The sequence below is a fragment of the Condylostylus longicornis genome, unplaced genomic scaffold (genome assembly GCF_029603195.1).
Source record: "Condylostylus longicornis isolate FDR11 unplaced genomic scaffold, ASM2960319v2 ptg000063l, whole genome shotgun sequence".
Lineage (NCBI taxonomy): Eukaryota > Metazoa > Arthropoda > Insecta > Diptera > Dolichopodidae > Condylostylus > Condylostylus longicornis.
The window spans coordinates 675907-688754 of record NW_026578031.1 but is presented as its reverse complement, the minus strand read 5'-3'; the positions used below and the strand labels follow the sequence as shown (position 1 = coordinate 688754).

Genomic DNA, 12848 nt, shown 5'->3' with positions numbered 1-12848 from the left:
AAAATAAAATATTATAAAAATTGTTTGCTTCCAAATGTAATATTTCTAAAAAAGATTAAAATATTTTATTAAATGGGAAGTGTCACTCAGCTCACCTTACCTTCGTACAATGTATATTTGATTTTTTATTATAAAAATTCATCTCACGTATTTGATAAAATAAAAAAATCGCAAAGGTGTAAAAATAACAATACCATTTAAATACTATAATCCTAATAAACCATTATCGACCAATGTTTTGCCAAGCTTTTGTATTTGTCATCAATATTTTAAAATGAATAATAAATAGAAAATCCTATTAGAACGAGCAAAAACTTTAAGATTTAATTCTTTTAAATAATATCCGTATAATGAATATTAATTAGATTATTCAGATATCTGATATAATTTATTAAATTGCTATGAATAATATTATATTTGTTGCAGATTATCTTGGTATATATGTAGATAGAAAAGATAAGCAGACCGAGAAAATGACTCAAAATCAAATATTTAAATAAAAATTTTTTAAATTAAATATTTATAGCATGTATTTAAACAATCTTTTATAAAATTTTTAAAGAACCTATTGAAGAAACATGGGATTTTTTGTTTCTAATACAAAATTTTCTTAAGTTTAAAACAAACAATTTCTATAAAAAATAATTTTGTATCCTTTTTCTATTTAAATTTCATTTGTTTTTGGTATACGTGTACTCGTATGTGCGTGATATTGAAAAACAATTTTAAATTAAATTTTTATGAATATTTTCAAGTAACAGAAATTTTTTGGATATGAAACCGATCTATTAAAATCTATTAAAATTAAAAAAAGATTACTGAACAAATTCCTTTAAGAATTTTATGTTATTTTGATGGGCCCCGACAAGGCTTTTACTATTTTTAAATACATAATATATTATTAAAAATCAATAAACTCGTTTAAAACATTTTGAACGAAATTTGGAAAAAATTTAAATTCATTCGGTCTTCTAAACTCATTTCCCATGCGATGATTTGCATAATTTGAACGTGGCATGACTCGATTTTATTTAACATTTAAAATTCAACAATATTATGTTGTTTTTTATTGTTATTCTCTACTTCTAAAAATATAAAATAAGAGGACACATTTAATTCAAAGACAATAATGAAGATAAAAGATTAATTTAAAGAAAGAATAGATTTGTTTTTAAACAATTTTAAGATTGTCAGGGAAACTACAAACGCTACAAATACTTTACAAATGATTTACTTTTAGTCCGAGGTTAAAGTATAACATTTTTATTTCCTAAATTATTTATAGAACATTATTGAATTTTTTAAAAAGTCTTTAAACTTAAATTAACTTTTCTTTTACTTTCCATAATAATTTTCACTTTTCAGTAAAGAAATCTTAAATTTTCAAAATTTTAGAATGAAATTAAAACAAATTTGTAAGGCAAAAATTAAATTTTCACAACCATTTCTTGGAATTGGAATTTAAAAAATTTTCATGTACTCTATTAAGCTTAATAACTTTAAATTACTAAATTGTGATGATTTAAATTATTAAAGAAAATAATTTCTTAAAAAACCTCATTGATTAAATTGAAATTTCTTATAATAACAATATTTCTATTCAAAACGAAAACACTAAAGTCAATTTTATAAAATATTACAAATAAATTTTTCTTTTTCATATCTTAATGACATTAGAGAGTTGTCGGGTATTTTTACCCCTCTTTTCCTTATGAAAAAGTAATAAAATAAAAAAATATTTGTATTTCATTTAAAAAATACTATATCCTTAAGCAAATATAATGGTAAATATAAAAAAAAACATTATGTACAAAATATATAAATGTGTTACAATACAAGCTTACATAAAGATATTTATTTTAATAAAGATAAAATATAAGAAAAATTTCTATTTCAAGTGCTTGAAAGCTTCTCTATTATAAATTTTTATTATGTAGATATGTAAATACATACATTATGAATATATAAACATAAAAATAAAAAATGACCTTTTTTATATACATACATACATTCCTTGCACTTTGTAAATGTATCATAATAAAAAATAATATGAGATCCTTTTCAACACTTCAATAATATTGAATTCATCATTTTACATATAAGCATTTAGTTTGTATGTGCATACAAGGTTCAGTCGAAGTAAATTAATGATTATTTTATGCTAGGCCAGAATGAATTAGATATAATAAAAACGGAGCTAAATATATAATTATCAGGTCCCTTTGTAAATTATATCTTATTATTAAAACGTAAACATAAAAGGTATCCCTTTAGTATAAAATAACAATGTAACAGTAAATGTTATTTGGATTACAATACATACATTTATATATATATATGAATTATTTATTTATTACAAAATCGCATCAACTATATAAATTCATCCATATGGATTTCATCACTTATTTATAAGCCTATAATTTTAGAATCAGATTAAAAAGAACAATACTGAATTATTTGCTCCATTTGCGGGATTATATCACTACAAATCAATACCAGAGTTTAATTCAGCAGTAATTTGTTAGTTTCAGAATTCATTTACAATTTTTTGCATTTATGAACTTCAGTAATTTGTTTTCTTTCATTAAATAATTCATTATAATTCTTAAAAGCTTCTTTTTTATTCTTAAATAAAGTTATAGGCTGTATCCAAATTATTAAATCTTATTGTAGTTGACTCCAACTCACATGCTGTTCGCATTTCTGGTAAATTAGCTAAGAATGCTGCTGTTCATAATAGATGTCACATTTATGTGAATATTCTTAATTGATAATTAAATGTACCTGAGTAAGGAACTTCCATTTAATTACCAAATTTAATGATAATATTTGATGAGTCTTTCAAACCTTTCTTGTTAAAGTTCGTATTTGATATCCAAACAAGTTTTCTATGGCCTTATATTGAATAAGTTAAATCTTAATACCATTAAGATTTCTTTATAGGTTTTGTGACTTTATTAAAAAATATGCCTAAAAATTTCAGTTATTCATCAATTCTTTTTTTAATTTGTTTATTAATATGCAACCATCACTTTAAGTTTTAATCAATGTTAATTCCTAAATGTTTATGGTGTCGTACCAATTCTAATTTACTATTTTGAAATTGTATAATATTTAGTGTATCATCATGCTTTCCTTTAAATATTAGATATTTTCTTATGTTTACACATCCATTCTTTAATTATGACACGGTTCAGGTAGATGACAAGTAGCTCCCTCAAGTAATATGTTATGTTGAAAGGTAGATCCTAAAATAAACATTATGTATTAAAAATAATTTTTTAATATTACATTTATTAAATAGATTAAGTAAAAAATTTTTGAATTTTCATATTATTTGCCAAATTACAATTAATTTAAATTATTTAACCTTATAATCTGCGACCTGCGTTATAACCTGATAACCTGAACCTGCGTTATAAAAAAAAACAAATTTTTTTCATTCAATTTCGAAAAAAAAGATCTACACCCAATCATAAAATATCTTGTTCAATTTCAAATAATGTGAAATACCTACAAATAAAAATATAAATAAATAACTAGTTATTTTAAAAAGTCCTTGTAAATTTTTTTGTAAATAAAAAATGAAATAATTTTAACTTCATAGTTATTCCAAATATTTTCATTCCAATTACAAAGTTTTCAATGCCTGAGTGCCCGAGGTTAACATTTTTGTATATTACAATAAAAATAATAATTCTTTAAGTACACCAAGCCATTCCATTATTTATCGTAATAATCTTAAATAACTTTAGAAAATAATTAAAACTGCAATAATTTTACTGTTTTACGTAGATATTTTAGTATGTTGTTCTCTTAGTTAAAAATTTAATAATCGAGAACTGTCGAACACACGCCACGAATAACACAAGCAATAACGGCTTTTAAATTGTCAGACGTTCGGTTTATCTCTATAAATTAGTTACTTTACTAAGCAATCGGAAGGTGTCAGATCACACGATTTTAGTGACGGTAGTTGATAAATTTATTGTTCGATATGAGCTTATTGTTAAAAGGAAAATTATTTATTAGGACTCCATTAAACTTTGAATTGAACTTCATTTGAATCTATTTTTAAGCAAATTTAATTAACAATTTTAAATAATTTTTAAATTTACCGCAATTCAAAAATTCATTTTAAATAGCAAAGAGCATTTTAAATTAATTTGAAAAAATTCTTTAAGAGCACCTCAAATCGAATTATAATTGAAATTCCAATTAAATACTCTAAGTAAACAAATTGTTTCAATTAATGATTTTCTCCTTCAATTTCCTTTATACTTATAATAAAAGCATTAATAATAATTTGTTCCTTAAGTCTTCAACATTAAAATCTTCTATAATACACAGGTAAAATTGAGAAATGTTTTTCCACTCCTTGAATATAATTTGAGGCTTTTGTTTGTTTTCTGTTTTCGGAATTCCATTTATTTCTCACTTCCATTTCCCACATCATCTTTTCTTTCATAATTTGAATATTATGTACGATACAACTAAAAATATTTATGAAATTTGTAAAATATTTTAAAATAATCCTTTAAGATATTCAATATAATTTTTTTTTTTTTGAAATTCTACTGCACACCCCCGCCAATATAATAACATTTTCGTTATTAATCAAAATGTATACGTTATATAAGCTTTGAACTTTTGATTTTTTTCTTTTCAAAAAATCGCGTGTTCTTTTTTATTTTAAATTTTACTCTATGAATAAAATTGAAAATAATTGGCCTGATTTTATTTTATAAAAAATGAATTTTTTTTTCTGTTATTATATAAATTTGATAAGATTTTTAAAATTATATTTTCTGTTCATGGTTGTTGTAAACAAAGTTCTTATTATGGCAATAGCAAATGATTTTAATAAAAACTTTTAATATAACGAGAAACTTGTGAGCCTATTTATTGTACTCGTATTAGTGGGACTATTAGCGGTTTTCTATTACAGTTTGAGAATGAATAATTTCATTCAAGTTTGAGTTGAAATTCCAATTAGATTGTTAATGCAAAATCTTGCCATATTTGCTGAAAATCAAAAAACAAAAAATCTACACCTAAATCACTCAATAAAGAATTAAAATCAAGGATATTTTAAAAATCGGTATATAGTCAGATAATTAATTTGCTTCTAAAAATCAAGTATTCTCGTACCTTAAAGAATTAAAACTCATTAAATAATTAGGAATAATTTAAAACATGAACGAATTGTGATCATAACTTCAATGTTTTCCACATACTCGTGTCTATGAAATTCTAAGAATTGAAGGTTAAAAGAATTATTTTGTAATAAAATACTGAAAAAAAAACTATGAATTATTTTTAATAATTTATCAAAAAGAAAAATTGTCTTTTTTAGAAATTTAATATTCACAACACAAAAACTTAAAAAAAAAAAATTTTTAATTGTATGAAAATTTTATATGAGCAAGTATATTTCTTTTCTAATTTTCCCTTAGAGAAGGCTTCTCTTAAAAAAAAAAACCGGTTTTTTGACCCCGAAAAACATTATACAAATTATTTACTCTCACATACATATAAACGCTATATTATATTTATTAAAATATTTAACATGAACTTTTACATTTCCGTGAAAAAAAAAAATTAAACATTTACGAACCAAAAATAATTTGCAAGGATATTTTCCTTTTCACCATATGAAGGCAAGGTAGAAAAAAAATAAGCCTAAGGGTTTACAGTTGAGTTTATTTTTATTTGTTTTTTTTTTCTTTCCCGATTTCGTAGAAAAATTATATGGTGTAGAAATCGAAATGGTGAAATTTTTACTATAAATTATTTGGTTTTTGGTCTAGAATAATATATAAATTTAGAAATGTTCAATGATAATTTTCATTTACAAGACTATGTTGCCATATCCAGTTATGCTATACTAAGTTCAAAGAGCAAATCAATCGTAAAAAATATTTAACATTTTAACAGGACATTCTTTAATTAACAAACCTAGTAAAAAGATGAATCGGCCGCAAATGGATGAGAATCCGGCTCTTTTACAAATGTCCTTTGGTTCCCATTCTCTTTACATTGTACAGACTTTAAGAAATTCAGATTGAATGAAATGATGATAGAGATAAAAAGCTTGAACCTATATTTAAAAGCAAGACGGGTGAATCCCTAATATGCATATTAATGTTATCCACTTCAAGTTTAAAACTAACTACTGTAATTTTCCATGGTTTATCTTAAAATTTTTCATTGACGGACCGAGAAATAATATTTTTTATAACAAATAAAAAAGGTACATATGTAAATATAAATATCATTCCATATAAATTTTGACTGCAAAGCAAAAACCTAAAATTTAAAATTTTTCTGACAAGATAAAAATTTTTTTTTTATTCAATTGAATAACTTTAAAAAAAAAAAACCACTAACAATTTAATTTATTATGGCAATTTTCTATATTATTATACTTGAAAGTTATCTTTTTTAAAATTTAAAACCATCAAAGAAATCACTTAAACCTAAATCAGTCAAGATCATATACAACTTCATAAATGAAATATAATTTGAACCCTAAGTAATGTAAAATGAACACTGAAACTACATCAAACGTAAAAAAAAAAAGGACTTCGTAATCAAACAATTTCTCTCACTTTCTAAGTATTCAAATAACTTTCTAAGACTACGTCAAAAAAGTTCTCTTACAACACAAATAAATTTCTAAATCCTTAAAGGTTTTTTGACTACTCGCATGTCTTAAATTACAAAACAAATTATTTTTTTTCATTATTTCTTTATACGCTTAAGGATAATACTTAACATCGTTTTAATTTCGATCTAAATATAAAATGAAAGGAAATTCCAGGGTTAAATAATTCATTGTATAAGCGAGCCAATAGCAAATTAAGTATTAAATCTTAAAAAAATCTCAATTGGTTTAATTTTGGGTAATTTTTTATACTTGGAATGAATATAAGCATTTATGAGTTTTCGGTCAAAGTGATCAAAGGTTAACAATTCATGTTCTTGTAAATTTTTTCAAATAATTGTTCATATTTATGAAGTGAACCAAATTTAAAATACTACAGTCAAAATCTTTTCAGGAAATTATGTTCATGGCAACATCATGAGAAAATTATAATATTATACTGTTTATTTCAAATATTTCCCGAATTTCTTGAAATTGCATTACATATTTGTATTTTCGGAACTGATACAAATCTCTTGAAATTATAAAATAAAGCATTCACTGACAAACGAAATTAAAGGTTACTCAATTGTGACATAGTCCTTTCCTTTTTTAAGCATTACAAGAACGATAAAAAAATATTATTTTCCTGATTAATATCCTAATAATGTTTAAGAATATTTTTAAAGACTCATTAATGGGTACGGACAAAATACAATGTTATATATTTTTCTTTTTTTGCTCATTTTTTAGCAATGAAAATAAATTTTCAAAAGGATATATTAAAGGAAAATAAGACAAGGATGTAATTTAACTTTTAATATAAAAAAGTGGTAATTTTATGGTTAAAAATTTAATGCTTATTATTCGTATTTGATGCTATTAGTAGCACATTAAAAACTAGATAATAAAATTAAAATGTTAAAATTTTAAAAGTTTATCGAGATTTTTGAGATGTTTTTTTTTTGAGATTTTAAAGTATAGTATGAATACTTTGGGTATAGTTTACAATTTAACAAAAATTACAATGAGTATAAGCTCATTGAAGCGTATTATTTTAAAATTTTAATTAGTTAAAGTTTTATGAGATAAAATGCCCTACAACAAATTTAAATCTAATCTAAATATTAAAGTTTGCGATCCTATTAAAAGGTATACAACAATTTAGACGCATAACATTTCATTCAAATGTACAACATTTTCCTGCAATTACATTAAGTCTATAATATATAAAAGAACAGCTTGATTGAAAGGTGTATTCACTGGGCATATTCATTCTAGTTAATCCATTCAAATTACTTTTTTTATTCAATTGATAATATGTTGATAGATCTTGTCCAGTAAATGATTGAAATCTAAAAATAAAATAAAATAATTTCTGTTAATTACAAATTTAATTAAGCATATTTATTTACTCCTATATATTATATTATTTACACTATTCTTAATTTGCTATTGAAATTTAATATTGTAGAATAATAAATTAATTTGTTCTATAATTAGAGTATCCTAAGGTAAAATATAGAAATTTTTATAGTGTCAATCAATTATTTTATTATTTATAGAAAATAGTGTATTGAAAAGAATTAGAAATAATTGATTAAAAATAAAAACTTGATTGATTTTTCATTATCAATTAAAATAAATAATATTAATTTGTAAATTTCCCGCCCATTATAACCTGTTATAAATAAATAATTAAAATAAAATCGTCTTTTTTACAATTTTTGTGTTCTATTTAAGGGTATATAAGGAATAATTTATACATTTATGATACTTCCAACAATACCAAGCTATCTATTTATAGATCACACGATTAAGTAGCTGAATAGGGTCATTACACACATTTATTGCATTACATTCTCATTTGAAAATTAAATGTTAAATCCTCAAAGAGTATTAAAATTTAAGCGTTGATTCTCACTCCTGCATGTAGCAGTAGTTTTATATAATACCGAGCTAGATTTAAAAATTATTCAATTCTACTCCGGAAGTATTTTAGAGTGTTAAATATTCTTAACCAATAATACAAAATTCTGGAACGAATTGAACTTTTTTCCATTTAAATTCTTGAATTGGAAAACAGTTCAATTCGTTTCACAACTCCTTTTAGTGTTCGTACAATAATAAAATATTTTTTCCCATCTTTTATACAGCTGGCATAAAACAGTAGATTAGATCAATAATAATTTTCTTGATTTCTTCATTTCTTCTTTTTTAATCTATATTACGATATTGTGACATTGAAAAATACGGAAAAATATTTTTTTCTCTGGTAATCCGCCTTAATCTTATCACTATATAATTTCATTTGTGAATAAATTTCAAACGATTTATGATGAAAATATTGAATTATTGAGTGCATAATAATTAAATTGAGAATACTTTTATTCGATTATAATTAATCTATGGATTAATTATTTTCAATTATTTTGTAATCTTTTTATAATTATTTCTTAGAAAAAGTTAATAAAAATTTGTCATTATTTACAAAATGATATAAAAAATAATTTTTTGGAAAATTAATCGGAAATTCTCAAAAAAAATTTTTTCAAATATTAAAATAGTTTAACAAATTTGAGAGAAACGAGAACCCTTGTATGTTCTCTATTCACAGGCTGTTACTGTTAAAAAATATTAAAGAGATACCTACATGAAACACGTGCTTGTGACCCCTACTTAAAAAAAAATATGTACTTATTATATGTTACTGAGTGTTTACATTTTATGTAATAAAATACTATAAAGTATAGTCAGTAAAATATAGACGACTACATTAAAATTTAACGAAATAAAATTTTAGCCAAGGATTTTAATAGAATGCCGCATAATAATATCTTCCATTATTAGTTGTTCAAAATTATTTTAGAAAGATAATTGTAAAAATTTTTATTATTAATTAATTTTATATATAAACGCCAATAAAAAGACATTTGGGTATCCCTGTATAAATTATAAAAAATAATATTAGGATTTTATTATAAGCTCATAAAAAATACATTGAAATTAGCACACAAAATCCCAATTTTATATTCTTCAATTCTTTCTGTGTCTACTCTTACGTACTGTTTTACAAACTTCTTTAAGTTAAATTAAAAATCCCATTTATAATCTAATTATGGGTTCAGATATTTGAATTAACAATATTCGTATATTGTTGGAAAATTGAACAGGAAAAAAAATTTAAGAATAATATGGTCTATACAATTCAATTTTTGTTAGTTTTTGTCTTCTTCAACTAAAGCAATTTAATTTTATTAGGATTTAATTATCAGGTCGCTTATGTTTATCAAAACAAAAAAAAAACAAAATTCTATATACGAGTATGTAGCTATATACACAAAAGATAACACAAAAAATCATAATTTTTGGTTACAAAATCTGGAAAATTAATTCGCTTTGAAAAATCATTTAGAAATTTTTATTGATTTTCCTTATCAGTGTTTTTACAATTCTCTTGGATAAATAACTAAAATTTATAATTTCAGTCTTCTATTATGGTGTAGATATGCTTTTTTAAAAAAAAATTTTCTTTAATAAAATATTATAGAAAAGTAGAAAATAATTAAATATTGTGTACTTCCCTATATAGAGGACGATACAACGGACAGTCTTCTGTATAACTTTGAGACTCGGTTTAGATTAATATTTTAGAATAAACCCAGTGTATAAGAAGAAAGACAAACCTAAATCAAAAATTTTACATCTCAGAATTGAATTCAAATGATTTGGTAAGAGAATCACAAAAAATTTCATTGGACGATCTAAAATTTACGATTGAGTTCTGGGTTCTCCTTATATCTGAAAAAAAAAAAAAATTTTTGCGTTATTATGCATATCTAATCCAACTCACATTAAATTGAAAGAAACAGTCTACTAATATATTGATAAAAGTTTAGTCATTTTGGTAACATTTCATAATTTTGAAGTAATTTGTAAAGCAAATCAAAGTTTTTGAACATACCACAAAACATCAATTTTTATATTAAAAGCTTCTTCATTCTATATTTAGGTTCATGTCATTCAAATAAAAGACGAATACAAAAGAGAAAACTTAATTTTCTAGGAATCTTCATCGTTTAAATAAATATAAGGATTCTTTTATGCTTTTAAAATTGTAAGTATTCTCACAATTTCTTTAATTCAAGTTCACACATTGTAATACAAATCATATTTCCATTAAAATACACAGTAGTATACACAGTAATGACCTTCTAATTTTAATGGGACCGAAGTAAAATAACAATAAGAAGCTATAAAATATTATTTTTTTTATTTTTCATTTTCTTCCTCTTCCAATACTCTGCCATAAATTGGAATTTTTTTCTTTGTTACCATTTTCTTCTTCAAAAAGATGAAAATAAAAATTATAATGTAATAAAAAAGTTATACGCAGCATAAAACGAACATGAAATCATTAAACCATTAATACGTACATTTATCACAAAAAAAAAATTTACAACTCTAAGGTAGTGTTTAGATATCATTGAACATAACGAAAATTGGATGGTGTTTGAAAAAAATTTTCGAAAATTTTCACATTAAACTCTCGAATCATACAAAAAGTAAATGTTCTATAGCATAATATAGGCTATAATGAAGCCTATAGCCTATATCCTATAGCTCATACAAAATGTTCGATAGCATGAGCCCTATGAAATTAAAGTATATGAGTTGAAACAAACAACTGATTGTTGAAGTTTTTCCTGTTCCTAACATTTATCCCATTTATTTTAGGTAAATAAAATTTTTGTGTGCGTTCAATGTTCATAGACCAAAGAGTTCCACAATGCAACAGTTTAAAATCAAATTAAACTGTTTTTCTATTTTTTACATTTTTGAGCATAGCTTCGATGCTTTGTAAGATAGCATCAAAGTTATAAGTCATTCAAAATCTACTGGTGTTGAAAAGCATTGACTCCATTATAATTGGTTTTGTGCATTCATAAGGTTCGATGGTATGTATATACAACAATGTATTTAAAATACATAGAAATATTTTTCCTACAAACAAGCACATATACTTAGAAGAATGAAATTCAAACTTGTAGATTCCGTACATCGTATATGTTATAAAATAATAGCTAACTAAGAAATAATAAGAAATAATAACATTATAATTTCCTTTAATTTTCTTTTTTTTTTAGAATATACAGCGTTCACATATATAACATATGCATATCCACACAATACATAGAATTCCCAGTACTCAGAATTTTACTGTTCAAAGAAAATTGTGAATCAAAGAATAATAGTTAAACACTATAAAATAGAGGAAAGAATAATAACAATAATAAGAATAAAATAACTACAAAAGCATAAAATGGATATAATTATAACTGAAGAGGAAATTTCTTTGCCACAAGTGGCTTTATATGCTTCCGTTTCATTTTTAATTGTTTCAATTCTCGGAGCAATTTTATACATAACTTGTTCAAAGAAATATCGTCTCAACTGGTTTGAGAAAAGTTTATTAGAAGCAGCTAAAGATTCTGAGGATATTAGAGAAAGGTAATAAAAATTAAAGTTATTTAATTAAGATTTAATTATTAGCCATAAATTTTGATTAATAAAACGAAAATTAAAAATATTAACAACGTTATTTTGTTATTTGAATATTAAATTGCAGTCGAGAAGCTTTGGTTGGAAGTGGAATTCCATATAATGTTGACAATGTTAGTGAATGTTCACGTTCAATAGGTAAAGGTAATTTAACACCTACATCAATCAATGATGATCCAACATTTTGGGTACCACCTAAAACAACTACTGGAAATGCTAATCAAAATTCATCAGCAGGTAAACCTAAAAGAAACAATATTTGTCTGTGTTACAGAATTTAAATCTTGAATGGACGCTCAATAATCGAGTCTTAATTGTGGCTAATTTACCTAAAATTTTCATTTCAATATTTCTAATTCAAATTAAAAACATTTTTATTATTAACAAACAATTACAGAAGAATCTACTCCGGCAACACCATCATCACCAACAGAAAGTACAAGATCAATGACATTATCAATGTGCTCTGGTACAATACCAATTGCTCGTTCTGATAAACAGATGGTTTTAGCAATGAATCCAGTTAAACCTAAAGTTACATCAATGCATGCTAAATTGGATCCAACAAAAATTGATACATCATTATACGTAATTAATTTTTATTTTTTTAAAAAATTTCCTTTTACTATATAAAAGTATT

The 12848-nt window shown here is 23.3% G+C and overlaps 1 protein-coding gene across 1 annotated transcript in view; it reads left to right on the top strand.

Annotated features, from left to right (window-relative positions):
- The window catches only part of LOC129612194 (synaptotagmin-B), a 54290-nt gene that overhangs the window by 39932 nt on the left and 1510 nt on the right, over nt 1-12848 (top strand). Inside the window, exons 2-4 of the mRNA XM_055525713.1 lie at nt 11794-12157; nt 12276-12445; nt 12606-12796. Coding sequence (XP_055381688.1) covers nt 11970-12157; nt 12276-12445; nt 12606-12796 — 549 coding nt within the window. The 5' untranslated portion in view covers nt 11794-11969. The remainder of the gene's footprint in view (nt 1-11793; nt 12158-12275; nt 12446-12605; nt 12797-12848) is intronic.